This window comes from Mustela lutreola, chromosome 17, assembly GCF_030435805.1.
Source record: "Mustela lutreola isolate mMusLut2 chromosome 17, mMusLut2.pri, whole genome shotgun sequence".
Classification (NCBI taxonomy): domain Eukaryota; kingdom Metazoa; phylum Chordata; class Mammalia; order Carnivora; family Mustelidae; genus Mustela; species Mustela lutreola.
The window spans coordinates 17,472,052-17,487,579 of NC_081306.1; the positions used below are offsets into that span (position 1 = coordinate 17,472,052).

General features: G+C 49.6%; 1 protein-coding gene across 30 annotated transcripts in view; it reads right to left on the reverse strand.

Annotated features, from left to right (window-relative positions):
- Positions 1-322: 322 nt before the first annotated feature.
- LOC131819383 (RNA binding protein fox-1 homolog 1) overlaps positions 323-15,528 on the reverse strand; it is a 549,338-nt gene continuing 534,132 nt past the window's right edge. For 9 of the 30 annotated variants that reach the window (XM_059154443.1, XM_059154436.1, XM_059154419.1 and 6 more), the window contains 2 exons: positions 3,841-3,916; positions 323-2,222 (listed from right to left, as the gene is read on the reverse strand). In XM_059154443.1, the coding sequence (XP_059010426.1) occupies positions 2,100-2,222; positions 3,841-3,916 (199 nt within the window). In that variant the 3' untranslated portion in view covers positions 323-2,099. Of the gene's footprint in view, positions 2,223-3,220; positions 3,468-3,840; positions 3,917-15,528 lie in introns of those variants that run through there. The other 21 variants (XM_059154429.1, XM_059154439.1, XM_059154445.1 and 18 more) reach the window with 9 other exon arrangements.

Here is a 15,528-nt window from a genome sequence, read left to right on the forward strand (position 1 = left end):
TCCCTTTGACCTCTCTCCCTTCTGAGGGCAGGGTGCCGGCGGGTTTTCATGGAATTAGAAACACATCTGCCCGGCACCCACGGTCCTAGCACTGTCCTCTCGGTGGGGGAATGAGAATGGCCTAAAAACACCCTCTCTGGCCCCGCGCTCCCCCACCCACATCGGTCTGCGGAAAAGAACATCTGACATGCTTGCTTCTGGCTGCTAAGCAGTGCCCCACCGCCCCCCGCCACCCCTTGGCTCCTCTCCAGATCCCCGAGCATCTGTCTTAGATAGCGAAGCTTCAGAAACTTTGTTTTCAAATCTTGTGAAACTTTATTGATGGTTTAATATCCAACCGATCTTACTGCATGCACATAGATGACAAGAGAAAAGCTGGATCACACACACTTTTTTTTTTGTTTTTTTTTTTTTTAAAGTTTTGTTTGGTTTTGTTTGAAAGCGGAGTTGTTAAAGCGGATTGGCAGGTCCACAGCGGTGAGTTGATAATCGGCTGAGGGGCGCGCCATAGGGCCTACGCTGTACACAAGGAGACTGACCTATGGCAGCGGGACTACTGGAGGCGGCTGGCCGCTGTTTGTTTTTCATTTAAATACAAAAACAGGAAGACCCGTGACAGATACCCCAACTTAGGTTAACTTGTAAACAGGACAACATGGAAAGAGTTCAAACAGAAGTAGTACAAACTGCAATTTTTCGTCGGTCACTCTGGCCCTGCTTGGGGGGAAGGAGGGGGTCGGAGCTTTGTTCTTGAGGGGCGGGTTATGGGGAGAGGAGAGGGGAACCTACTTTTTTTGCTTCCTTCTGACGAGTGTCCTGGGCCTTGGAGACGGAACTAAAGATACTGGTTTGAGAGACTCCTCGGGGACCAGGAGGAGGAGGAGGGCAGGCTCTCACGGACGGAAAAATTGCAGATTGTTCACACAACACAGTCATGTTTCAAAAAGTACCAAGCTGATGAAAATACCATGATTATCTCTACTCAATGATTGCAATACTTGTAAAATGCTTCTATAAATCCGAATATGATTATCATGTAATTCCATAAAAATTATACATCTGTCTCTAACAGTTGCTCTACTAGGCTAAAACTAAAGCTTCATAGACTGTTTCTAGAACTTAACAACACCACTGCACAGATGTAAATTTTATACATTTTTTTTTTTAACTGGTACAAAGAATTTAAGTTTTTATTACTTTCTTTTTTTGGAAAAAAAGAAAAAAATAGAAACAGTGCTTTTTTATCACCTTTTTATTAATGTTATTTTTTTTCCCTCCCGTAATATAAAAGTCAGCAATGATATCAATAATTTATTATACTGGAAGAAATATAAAAAGAATGCTTGTTGATGGCCTAACTAGCAGTTTTTGCCTAAATAACTAGCGGCTGGTTGAGAAGCTGAATACGGCCAAGTGGAATGGTTTAAAGGGTGGGTTTGCACAGCTTCATTCAACTTCAACTTGGATGCACAAAGTGCTTGGAGAAGCACTCCCTTAAACAACATAACCTTTGGCTTGAACTCAATGAGTAACTTAGAACCGCTGACATATGATTGTTGGTGCAGTGGGTCGTTTGGATTCGTCAGTTACTATTCTGGGTTTCCTTTTAGCCCAAATCCCGGTCCCTGTCCCCTAAGACACCCCCCCCCACCCTTCCCCGCTCGTAAAATAAAATAAAGCAGATGCAGAAAAAAATGACTATTGTAGTCACTTACACCCTTCCCAGACAGCTGATAACCCCAGTAGCTTAAGATTCAGCATATAGAATTCATTTACATGATATAGCACTCTGGATATGGCCCTAAACCGGTTTTTATTCATAGCTAGCGTCTCTCTAGTTCAACCACAAAAACTCCTACAGCCAGCAACCAAACTACGGAACCTTCAGAAATTAAAGACCCACAATATTAAAATACACAGAACAAAATATCTGAGGTATAAGATAAAAAATGTAATTTTTTTTCCTCTTTTTTTTTCTTTTTTTTTTTTTTTTAATTTTTAGAGCTGCTAAAATGATGTACTACTGCGTGTATTGCAATACCCAGGCCTCGGAAAGCTTCCTCTCTCCCCACATTGGAAGGTTTTAATGGTTTTGTCATTTAGTATGGAGCAAAACGGTTGTATCCCCCTCGGTATATACTAGCCTGCAATGAAGAAAGAACGAGACCCACATCATCAGCATGGCTCCTAGTCTTGGCATCAGTCAAGGGTGCAAAAGCATTCTGAAACAAAGCAATTTGAGGGGTGTGTTTTTTACATTTTCCTTTTGCAACACGTGGATCATCAAAAAAGACTCATGTGAGAAACAGACACGCAACCGAAAGGGAGGCGCCCCCTACCCATCCCAGCTCCGTCTCCGAGAGCTCTCGACAGGGCCAGTCCTGACCTCCCTCGGTGACTCTTTCTAAAGAAGGTCCCTGCGAGACCGCGTCCCGTCGGCCAGCCCCGCTGGAGAGGACGCCTCCGGCACAGGCTGGGCGATGGTGGGATGCGCCCTGACTCGTTCTGTTGGCTCGTCTGACTCACGAACGCGGCATCCCGTTGGCCAGAGCTCCGTCTGCCCTCGGCTCCGAGAGCCGGGGGGCAGCCGGCGGCGGGGGGGATGCCGCGACCGGCTCTCCTCTCCAACCCGCTCCGCAAGCGGGCTCGGTGTTGGGGCAGAGTTGCCGAACGCAAAATCGGGATGAAAATCTACATCAACTGCTTTACTTGCCCGGGCTCGACACCCTGGAGGGAATGGGTTCTTGAGAGGGGGGCAGGGGGTTTACGGATGAATTGCTTGACGTCATCGAGCTTGTGCGGAAATAATACGTTTCCAAATCACGGCTGAATTTCTATGGCCAAGCTCCAATGACGTGTCTGGTCACGGCTCTAGATGGCTATGAGGTGGCACTTAACTATTCCCCCCCCCCCTTTTTTTTTTCCTAAAAGTACGGGCGATTCCAAAGAATGCCTATGGGGATTTGTTTTTAGGATAAGGTCTGGTATTCTTGATCCCAAGCAGAAAACTGCATGCCAGAAGCTTTTTAATGATTGCATACGCTCTCACGTGATGGGCACGTCTTACTGTACTCAAGAGTTTTAGTGCATAGAAGTTTGAACAAGTACAGGCAGATTCACCCCACCCTCGCCTCCCGTTTTCGCCCTCCCCCCAACCCTTCCCCAAAACAAAACCCCAGACTCCCCACCCCCCACCCCCCCACCCCCGCAAAAAAAAAAAAAAAAAAAAAAAAGCGAAAACAAAAGACAACTCCCAAACCCAGCGGATTCCTTCTAATTCCTTAGGTACTAGGCACACACACAAAGTGTGCTCCTCTCTCTATTTTCTTTCCTGGGCGACTATGACTTTAAACATGAATTGTAATAGGGGAGGAGAGGCAGTCAGATTCTCAGCTGCCTGACAGCAGAGGCCTGGAAGTGTGCAGCTTAGCTCCTCTGAAGTCTGTGCTGGGGCTGGAACCTTGGGGCTATGTGAATGAGCAGCGAGGGAGGGAAAAAAAAAAGAAAAAAAAAAGTTCTGCATTGACACTGCATTCTGTTAGTGATGGATTTAATTATCAAAATGACTAATTATTCCATTAAGGTAAGTGCTCTGCTAGGTGAGACTTGCAAAATTAGAAATATAATAACTTACATGCACTACATTGCCAAGAAATTAAGACATTTATCAAGTTTACTGGGAGGATTAATGTGGCATTTTAGCTGCTGTTAGCACAAGAGACAAATTCAATTAAGGGGAAGTGAGGGGACGTCAGCCGTCCACCCGTCCGCTAAGGTCCCAGCTGGGGGCAGGGGAGGGAGAGCAGGAAGAAGTGAGGAAGAGGCGGGCCTGGTACTCACCATGGCACCAACGCTGTAGGTGGGGGCTGGAGCAAGTGTGTGGTGGTAGGGGTCGGCAGCATAAACTCGTCCGTAACTGCAAGGAGAACACGGGGCACGTCAGTCCGTAATAGGCAATTGCCGAGTCCCGAGAACCCTAACATACGAGAATTCCGAGACAGCGCGGGGAGGCCCTGTTTGTCTTCGGGGGTGGGAACACGTTCCCACCTGCCCCACGACCTCGGAGAAGGCCAGCTGTGGCCAGCGCCGCCTTCTGTCCCCTTAGCATTTCTGGCAAGATCATAACCCATCTTCCTCTCTCTCGTAGCGCCCTTCCTATGCTGCTCGCAGAGCTACCACAGAGCCCCAGGTAGGCAGAAGAAACAGCTTGAAGGAGTGGTTTCAAGAAGCCCCGTACCCGCAGGGGACCTGTCTCTTTTTCCTCGAGAGACGCCGTCTTTTCTGCTAATTCGCCTGTTACCAATCAAGCGAGACAAGGTAGGTCGCAAAGGGTCCAGCAGCCTAGACTGCCGTGAGGGTCCAGCATCTCAGAAAATAACAAATGTACTTGAACAGGAGGACCCTTGAAGGCTTTGTAGGACCCCCCCCCACACACACACACCCCACTCAAGAATGAGTCTGATTTGATTTCGATCCTATTACCCCAGAACTTCTGCTGCATCAGTCAGTGGTCGGGTTCGGAGAAGGGACCCATTTGGAACAATATTTCTTGAGGACAAGAGCGCATCTTTGGGTTTTTCGATGGCCCTCCCCCAACCCCCTCCCTGGACTGCCATGCCTCTCAGGACAGGCTTTGGAATAAAAACAGAGAGGGATGCCTCTCTGAGGGGCTGAACGCAGGAGCACATCAGAAATGAAGGTTCAGAGAGTTTACGTTACTTGCTCGGGGTCCGAGCTGATCCTTGAATCTCTCAGGGCAACCTGAAGGCTCCTGACGTGGTGTCTAGACCCTGACTCGAATGACCTGCCCCGCTGCCTTCCTGGAGAGAGTCTGCACACTGGTCTTGCTAACGATCAAAGCTGAGGCGCGCGCTAAGCGAGGTCAGGTTCCCTGGAATGGAGATCCTTATCCTGCACGTGCTTTCTGGAGGAGCCCATCAGAGGGGCGGTGGATGGGCACGCGGGTTGGGGACTGAGAAAGAAGAGAAGCAAGGATGTGGTCTGAGCTGAAGACTAACTTCTGGCTGACCCTGGGAGCTGCACCCCAGAGAGGACCCCGCCTGGAGACAGGGACATCAGTTTTGGCTTTTTTTTTTTTTTTTGACAGCGATCACAAGTAGGCAGAGAGAGAGAGAGGAGGAAGCAGGCTCCCTGCTGAGCAGAGAGCCCGATGCGGGACTCGATCCCAGGACCCTGAGATCCTGACCTGAGCCGAAGGCAGCGGCTTAACCCACTGAGCCACCCAGCTGCCCCGGGACATCAGTTTTTTAATGCCCATGGAAGCTAAGCAGGAGTTGTGGGCTTCTGTACGGAACGGAGGATAACTTCTAGGTCCCATGGACTCTCTTTGGCAGCGGGGGTGGGGGGGGAGTTCTCTGAAGGAGGCAGCTGCTCTGTGCTGTTAGCCGGGGGTCGCGTGTACCGGCTACTACATGAGATGCACGTCCTTTACCAAGGGCTTGTGACTCCTGGACTTTAGGGAACGAAGGAACGAGGTAAGAGGAGATGCTTTGTCTTCACTGCCAGCCTTTGGCTCCCCTGCCGTCTCGTAAAGTGTCACTTGCCCAGATTTCGATCCTTGCCTTTCCTTCCCATCTTCTTTTTCACCGCTGGAGGGGAAGAATGTCCTGGTGGGTTTCCCTTGTAGCTCACACCAGAGAGCCTGGGACCGTGGGAAGAAGCCTGGGTGAGACCCAAGAGAGCTTCTTTAACCTTTAGGGTCCGAGTTAGACCCCCAAAGGGAAAAGAAATTTTTGACGAGACCAAGTTCTCCTCGGCTGTGTCCTAGTCCTAAAGCCTGCTTGCGTGTTTCCAAGGGCTCTGAGCTCAGATGACCTGGATGAGGCTTCCTGCTTAAACACGCCGCGTTCTCCTGATCCTGCAAAGCCAGGGCACCAAGGGACGTTTCTTTTCTGAGGTGACCCTCTCAGGGAAGCTAACGAACAGCCATCCCCTCTTGGTCTCCATCCTTTGGGACACCCTTGATTGATCTGTCTCCCTCCGATGGCTTTCGGGCAACAACACTCCCTCTCTCTGGGAAGAAGAACAGTTCTAAGTCCAAGACCAAGGGCGTGTTAGAGGGAGGAGGAAGTTTTTGAAGACATCTTAGATTCACAGAGGTCACCCGTGAAAGCTGGACCTCTGCCCACATCACTAGAAGGAGATGTGAGTCGGGGTAAAAAGGACATGATCTAGGAGTTTGGTGCTGCTTTTCATTTTGTGAGCAAATAGTCTGTCATTGGTCTGGAGGGAAAAAGGGACCACTAATAGGATTATTTTAATGTACTTCCACCCGGCAAAGCTGGTCTTAAAATGCAAAGATAAACTGAAAATCCCCGGGAACTTAGGAAGTGATGCCAGCCTGTCCCTGTCATGGTATTCCTTCAAAACGAGCAGGATAGTGCCCATTTCGAGAAATTACTTTTTTTAGAATTCGGGGGAAGGGTTTTACCGGGGCAAGATTTTCGTCTTCGGAGGAGAGAACATGCTGGTAATCTGAACGTATTCAGTGAGGATGACGCCCACCTCTGCCCTCCGCGTGCCTTAGTGGTAAATTCTTCGTTGCCTCTAACCCTGGGCAGAGCTTCAACCTTTGTGGAAAACCCAAGGTAACAATTTGGCAGTATTCTCTTCCGAGGCAGAAGAAAAATACAGCGGCACTGAACGATTCCTCGTAAATGAGCAGGCTCCTTTTCTCCTCGGGGTGACCTCTACCTTCAGGATCCGATGGTTTTATTATGATTAATAAATTTCATTTCCACAGAGGAAAAGGGACCATGTCAGCTCAAACTGAAAGCAAGGAGGCTTCTTTTCAAATGCTAATTTCTAAACACGCCCTTGCGTGACACGACAATTCAGACACAAGGTTATTAGGGAAGATGGGGACCGGAGGGCTAGTCTTGCAGCAGAAATGCCAGGCACGTCAGCGACCTCCTGTCCTCAGAGCTGGCTGAGCACAGCCCAGAGGAAAAGCGGCGATTCCCAGGGACCTCGATGGGAGTGACGGGAAGATGTCTTACGACCGCCATGTTCCGAGGGACCTACACACACCGCCGTCACCCTCCAACGCCACCCTTCCCTTCGGCAAAGTGGACAGTGGCACAACCTGGCCACGATGCTACCATGTCCCCACATCCCGCCCATCAGAAATTACAGATGGAATCTTCCAGTGTCTACCTTACTCCGTTCCCGCTATGGCCACCCTCACCTCAGCCACCAGGGTTTCATCAGAACCGCACCCACAACAGCCCGACGTCTTTCCTCTTTGCTGCTTCTCTTGCCTCTTCCAAGCACCAGCCACTTGCATCTGTGGCTAACAACTCTACCATCCGTCCGTCTTTCATCCATTCATCATCCATCCATCCATCCATCATCCATCTAGTCAGATATAAATGTCATCGTACCTCTTCCATGCTTCAACCCCTCCAGTGGTTTTCCGCTCATCCCAGGATGAAACCCAGACTTGCCTGGGTCGCCCCTGCTCCTTGCTCCCTGTGCTCCAGGCGCACTGGCCCCTCCGCGACTCCGAGGACACATGCAGATTCATTTTGTGCTTTAGAGTCTTGGCCCTCGCCTGCCCTTCGGGTAATGTAGCAAGTCTCAGGACCGTTTTTGTTTACTTGCCCCTCGGCCTGATGACTGATCCCTCCCCTCCCCCCCCCGCCAGGCATGTCAGCCCCGCGGAGGCTGGGCCAAGTCTATTTTGTTCACCTTTTTGTATGTCCAGCATCCACCCAAGCACTAGCCACGGCGCAGGTGAGCCAAGGGCCAAGCCATCGTCGCTGCGTGAGGGAAGCAGCGCGGGGAGGAGTAAACCGGGAGAGAAGACACTTGCGCCCATCCTCAGGATTCTGTCCACAGCCAAGCTTCTCCAGAGGGGCTTCCTGAAGATTCCTGAAGGTCACTGTTCCCACAGACATTCCAAACCCTTCGAGACACGCCGAAGGTAAGTTTCTGGGGACTCTGGGCATACAGCGTGGGTAATTTCACATCACCCCTGAGAGTTCATAGAACACGGGCCAATACGCCATCAAGCTCATCAGACCTCTTTAGGGAAAAGCCAACCAAACAACAGAATAAAAGGTAAGAGCTTTGTGGGTGACCTCACCATAGCTTGGGGCCATGTCCTCATGAACCCATCTTTTTTTTTTTTTTTTTTTGACCTTAGCAACAAGTGGAAACAAGGAGGCCACCTGTGGTGCTGGGGAGAGCCCAGGGCATGTGGCCAGAAGATCCAAGTTCAAGTTCTGCCTTGGTAATGTCCTTCCTCAAAGACTAGGTGAGTCGCTCTCTCTTAGCTTCATTTTCCTGTTTGCATGAAATGGTATTCTTGGGTCTGAGCCCGGTCTAATCATCAAGCACATGGAAAGAAACCAGGTTCCATTTGAAGCAAGTCTACGGATAGGCGATTGCGATGGTGGGGTCTTACACGGGGCTTGCCAAGCCCGGCTCTCACTCCCGCCCAGACTTCTGGGCTGTAGCGGCAAGGGAGAGGTTCTCTTCTAACCCGACCGCGTGGCGCCCTAGCAGTTAAGTTACAGATACCATTGGAGTTAAGCACTACCTACTTTCTGAGTTACAGATGTAGTTAAGAGCATTGCATTTGAGCTTAGGGTTATGTAGGGACTAAAATGCATAACAATGCTGCCCATGGAGTGGAAAAGAGAACCTGTGTTTGTTAAAGTGCTTTGTCAACTCTACAGAGAGATGCGGATATTACTTCTTAATACCCTCTGAATTTTGTTGAAATAAGCTGGATGCTAATGAAATACAATAGAGCTGTGTTGGGGCCCAGACCAGCATTCTAGTGCAGTGAAGTGATTTTCTTATAGGGACAGAGTAAGAACACTAATTAGTTTCCCTGTGTTTTACTCTATCTCAATTAAGAGCCTTTGTGCCCTCTTGGAACTTTATTCTTCCTGTAGCATCACTTCCCCACGCCTCCTGTCCCAGAGATAGCTGGCGAGACCTTGAGGGAGCAGGAAGGGGAGTGAAAAACCCTCACCCCACCCCACAAGAGAAGTTCCCAGAGGTGTGTAGCTCTCCTGGACAGCCTGACCGCCACAAGGACGCCCGGAGGACTGTGCCCCGGCCACACCCAGAAGCGTGGCAGAGTAGGCTTCAAAAGAGGATGCGTCCTGATCGCTGGCGTGTCTGTGCTGTCATCAGGGGCCACAGCGCCCTCCTCACTGGATCTAAGATATAATCTGAAAGACACTGGGGAAAAATGGATCCGGGCCAGTCACCCACGTACGGCGCAGTATGCAAAGGGAGAACCACCATACCGTAACCTCGCAGTTCGAACAGCCTGCTCTTTGGAGAGCGACAGTGAAGCTAAGGGATGTTCTCCCCCTTCACTTTCCGGGAGGGTCCACTGAGGTCTGGATCCCAGGATGGCTCAGCCGAGTTTGGGTGCCTGAGGCGCCCACTGAGAAGACGGAAGCGAACCTGTCCAGGGAGAGGGGCCCCTCGTCCCCCCTGTCCCTTTGGTTTCTTGAGCTCTTCCAGATGAAACACCGAAGGGCTTTTAAAAGAAAATCCTTTGGTTTTCCTGCTGCTGCTAGTATAATCCACTGCTAGGCTGCTGCTTTCGCTCCATCCAGAAAGCAAGCATCTGGAATACTCTTCCAGATCAGGCATGCTTTGCATTTGGGAAAATGCTCTGCTCCTGGCAATTCTCCATGGCTGGAAAGGAGCTACAGGAATTATCAGTCAGGAAGGGGAAGAAAAAGGCCACATGGAGGGTGCGTGGGCTTTGGGGTCCCTCAGCTCTGCCCCAGCTGTTGCATTAGTGCCTGCCCTGATGCCACTGAAAATCAATCCATTTTCAAAAGCAGAGTGTTACGGGCATTTCTACTTCCTACTGACCCATCTCCTACTCATCCTTAAGTAAAAATGCAGCCCAACCTAGGAAGATCCTACAGTCCTACTGAAAGAGGTGGCGGGCTTCTGATGAACGCCTCGGGGATTCTGGACTGCAGGATCTGACCGGTGGCTTTCTGTGGGGTTTCTGGGAGCTCAGGATGGAGACAAAATCCTGCCTTTGAAAAGATGAAAGCCTGCAGCCCAGAATACAGGAGGCCACAGCAGGCCTTTCCAATTCCTGGTTGGGGATGGCTTGAGCTATCTTGTAGATGAATGCACTCTTACTTTCACGCAAACCAACACCAACCAGACAACCGAGAAGGCTCGGGGTACAACCGTCCTTTCTCAAATGGTAGAACATCACAACTTTCAGCCTGCAGAATCTGGGTTAGCACAATGTGCACTGGTTTGAGAAGATCTTAGGACAGAAATGGTTAATAATCACCAAGATTTGCGGCAAATCTTCCAGGGTCATTGGCAGCAAAGACAATGAGTTGATCTCTGTCCAGCACCAAGAGACCCGGGGCCCATCAAACTGCTTCATCTCCACAGGAAGAGAGAAGAGGGTTCACAGGACCCCAGGCCACACATCTGGGATCGCCACAATAGGGGGACGGTATTAGGATGGGGACAACTTGAAGGTATTGGGAAAGAATTAAAAGAGTGATGGGTTAGAAGGTGGTAGTGTTCCTGCTCACTTTCCTGTGGAGAGTCTACTGGGGTCTCAGTGCCTCAGTGAACATGTTCTTGAAGGAAACACTCCTCTGTGACTCCTGTAGCCTCTCCTAGCTTTAGTCTGGATGCTGACATTCGTCAGCCACTTTTATATGGTTTAGAGATAGGTACCAAGATGACTAGATGACCAAGCTGTACTCTAGAAGCTTCTCAAGATACATCGAAGAGGAACTTAACCAGTTGCAAACTGAAAACATCTATAAAACCACTTCGAAAGTAGCAAAATTTCCCCCCAAACACCCAAGCAGCAACGGAAGAACTTCTCCAAATGAACAACATGAAGTCATCTCACCAGGTCTCTGACATTCTGAATGCTGTTCACTTCCTTAGCCTGGATTTGAAATCGTCACCTTCACGAATCACTTACTACGCTTTCCAGCCTCCTGTTCTCTTTGCTCAGAACCAGGGGGGAAAGCAGCTTCTCAAATGGTAGAACATCACGTTTTAACTAGGAAGGCGTAGAGTTTATGCAACCAAACTGTCACACATCTGAACTGTGCATACGTGAGTTCACCTGTAACATCTGTGAGGAGCAGCCCACGCCGCCCATGGCGATCAGAGGGCCTCGTCCATCCCGCACACTCTCCATGCAGTTCAAAACCTCTTCCAATTCTGAATCTCCAACAGTTCAGGTCTGAGCTAAGAACCTCAATCCTGGATTCATCAGAGCAGGGTCACAGCCACTGTCTGGGAGTTGAGACGACCCAGTGAGCCCTGCTCTTGGCCCTCGGTCCTTCACTCTAGAATGCCTCCTCCAACAAGAGACACATCCATAGCTGTGCGCTCTTTAATGCCAAGCCCAAGGCCATCCCCCTCTTGCAAAGGCTGTTTCGCCTTCTTGGTGTCCTGACAACTGCTCTACCCGTATCACTAGGAAATCCCCATCCTGTTCTGAAATCAACGTGGCCCCCAGCTGGGGCTCAGTCTCCTGGGGGAGCGGCTAAGAGTGATCTCAGAATGTTCACCTCCTCTTTGAGCGACTTCCTCCTCCTGTGAATGGAGGTATTGGTGCGTACAGACTGGGTAAGGCAGTAGGGAGGTTGATGTGAGGGTGACGGTTTACCGGCTGAGTCAGCAACCCCGTGAGTCTCAGATACCGATACCATCAGGCTGGCGCGCACTGCCTTCTCTCCATCGCAGGTGGGGTCACGACAAGAAAGCCCGTGGAGTCCATCGGTCAGAACCACCCTGGAGGTAAGCATCTGGAGCCCCTGTGCCCTGTGTAAGCCGCTCAGACATTCTGAGAGCTTAACCGGCAGGGTGAGAAAAACGAGCTGACACACACACACACACACACACGCGCTAACTACACCCTTACTCGGAGGCAAAATTAAAACACCAAGTCACGACACGCTGCCACAGTCCGGATGATCCGTCACGGTATTTTAATGACAGGTGAGTATCCCTCGACTCTAAGAAACCAGTTCTTGGGGCACACAAACCCTTTCAATACTCACCTGAGCAAAAGGAATGAAAATCTAACTCCGGAATGGTACCAATAAAAACATAATGAGCCAGAGATGAGGCATTTTGAGGTTTATCGCAGCCACGTTCAAAACTTGAAAAGAAAGAGGGGCGATTCACTTTTATATATTTAATCCAACATAGTAAAATATTATCCTTCCAATGGGTAATGAATGTAAAGATTATTAATGTCATAAAGTGCTTTTACATAATTTTACAAACGTAATTTGTATCCAAATAGAATTTGTATTTGTACGGTTGACACAATACTGTCTGATCTACAAAACATTAGATACGATATACAAATACATTTGTATTTGTATTACAAAAATAAATTTCACATCATTATTGTACTAAGGTTTCAGAATCTAGTATGTGTTTTGTACTTACAGCTCATCTTGGCTGGGACCAGCCACATTTCAAGGACCCTGTAGCCAGTAGGGCTATCGGCCGCCATACTGCATAGCGCTACTCTAGCAAAATCTGTCCTGCGCTCTCCTTACCACCGAAAGGGGAGATTCCTGACCCATCAACTCTGTGGTTCTTGAAGAAGTAGGAATTACCTGGGAGAACTTGTAAGAATGCAGATTTCCGGGCTCCCTCTCCAGACCTGTACATCCGAATCTCTAGGGCAGGGGACATGGGAAGAGGAACTGGATTCTGCATTTGTAATAACTGCTGTTCTATTTTTTTAATTCAAATTCTGCACTGATACAGCACTACCTCCCTCCCTCAAGGCTGATTTGGAGCTATCTGGATATCTTTGATTTGTATAAGTAAACTGACAGAGACATTTTTATAGGCTATCACTATGGCCTGTCCCAAGCTTTGAACTACACCTAGTGCCCGGCAAGCACTCAGTAAACGTTATAATTATTTTTACTAGGTTCCTTTGTTTATATGTTCCCTGAACACCCTGCACACTCCTAGTATAATACACATCACATTTGATTGGAAACAGACCAATTAACTGCAAATCAATTTGCTGCAGGACGACTTTGCTGAACAATCAACCAAAATGTAAGGAGGACACTTCGAGGAAGTTTGCTGAAGGATCAGTGAGGGGAATGGCCTAGTTAGAAACTCCGAAACACTGTGTGAGGCTGCGTGGGTGAGCGAGAGTGTGTTTCTGTGCCTGTGTGGGCACCTGCATGTGTAGGTTGGGCGGGGATCGAAGGATGGGAGAGGGTTACGACACTCCATGTGGCCATGAACTTGCTTCTGATAATGACTTCATCAAGTATATAGCAGCCCATTCACGGGAGATGGTTTTAATGGCTTTGGCCATGCCCTCAGCCAAGGCTTTTTCGTAGATCCCCACCCTTACCTAGTGTCCAGTACTCATACAGAACTGGGGGTGTGTCCCCACGCTGGCTTCCTGTGCCTTTAAGATGGTGCCTGGCCTGGTAGAGGAGGCAAGACTTGCTGCTGGACAGAGACCCAGCCTCCCCCTGGACCCCAGAAACACACAAGCATGCACACACACACTCTCTCTCGAGAAGCTGGAATTGAGCAGCCAAAACCACCAGTTCCAAGTTTCTGGTAGTTTTTAGGGGATGGACTACCCTGTTGATCTCTAGCCATTGATTTTCAGCAAAAGAAACATATTTGGGGAACCAACCCGGAACACACGGTGCCTGTTTGACCCTATCTCCTGGAATACGCAGAATGCTCCCCGGCAAGGCAGCTGCTCCCTTCCGCGCCCTGTCCCTGCACCTAGACTGGTGCCCAACACGACACACTATCCAATACACACCTGGTGCACATAGGGGATGCACCAAGTCAAACACACACCCAGGGGAACAGCCATCTGGGGAGCCGGTAAGTTCCCTGAGGGCCCCCAGCATTTTAACAACTGTGCTCCCCAACTCACAAATAACTCCTCTTTCAGGAGCAAAGATAGCACAACTCAAGAGAGCAGGGGAATTCCATCTGGAGCCCAAGGTCAATGCTGTAAGGTCAAAATACGAGGGGCCGATGGGGGCAGTGGGGTTCAGTGGAAAGAACTTTGTCCATTGGGATTTGGGGAAAGTTACCCAAGTTCTCTGGAGCTGAGCAATTTTTTTTTTTTTTAACCTCTAAGATGAGAAGGAGGCTAACACCTCCCTCACTGAGTTGATGTGAGAAATCATCTGTGCACGTATGCACATGCACACACACGCGCACACGCACAGGCAGGGACCTAAGTATCCATATAATTTATCATGCTCGCTCATATGCAGAATTTGCTCAAGACGACAGGAAGTTATCATCACACCCTGGAGAATTCAGCGAAGCCCGATTGAGGGACAAGGACTAACGGATGCAGGGCTCCCTCTTCGTGGCGACAACAAGTCTTAGCACTCTGTGAAAATAAAACACCCTTGGAGCAAGAGGGAGAGCGTGGACATTGAACACGGACTGAACTTCTTCCACCTCTAATCTGCCGGCCTGTCCTGCTTGTTCTCTGTTCAAAATGCAGCCCAAAGCCAACCCCTTTTTGGCTCTTCCACCACCATCGTCCTAACCCAGGTCCCTGCCACCCTCCTCCCCTCTCCCTACACCCCCCCTTCCCCCGCCCCGGACTGTTGCAAGAGACTCAACTAGTGCTCCTTCTCCTGCTCTTGTCATGGGTGATCTGCTCTCCACAGTGCCAACTCATCGTTAGAATGATAAGGCAGACCACAGCTGACCCTCCCAAGGAATTCCTGCCACACCTAAATCCCCAGTGGTTTCAGATTTTCCAAGTCCTAATTTGTTCTGAGCCCTAGCGGTCTTCCTGATTTCATGTTCAACACTCTGCCGTGTATTGCAGATGCCGCGGCCCCGCCGCACATCCTGCCGAGCCCGGCTGGCCGCCTCAGGCATGCCTCAACCACAAGGCATTTGCACTTGCCACAGGTCCCTGCTCCAACATCACCCCCTCGGAGGTCCTCTCTGCCCGGTGAACCTAAAGGAACATTGCATCCTAGTTTCTATCCAGCCCTCTGCTCTTTGATTCATGAGAGCTGTTGTAGGATTTGCCACGCCAGTATATCACATGCCTTTGCACCTACATGCTGGGCATCTGGTCTTGGCTAGAAAGGAGGCTCTTTGAAGGAAGGGCTTCTCCTGGCTTATTTAAGGCCATGTCCTGAGGGCTCAGAACACTTGCAGATACACAGTAATGACTCACTAGGTATTAATGAAGTGAGCTGAATTCCCAGCTGTTCTGCCTAACTAACGAACTTGCTTTGTGACCTTCCTTCGGGTATAAGAGCCATACTCTCCTTCTGCTACAATCACTAGCCAGTCCTGGAAAATCTCCAGTGAGTCACAGCGGCAGGAAGCCCTCCAGTCTAAGAAGGGAGAATCATCTTGTCCCTTGTCCCTGCCATCACTTGAGGATCCAACTCATGAAAGGTTCTTGATGTTACACAATGAGAAGACACCTGAGTGTCCAAAGTGAGCGTTGGACACATGCACGCTGGGGGCTCAGGTCTTCTG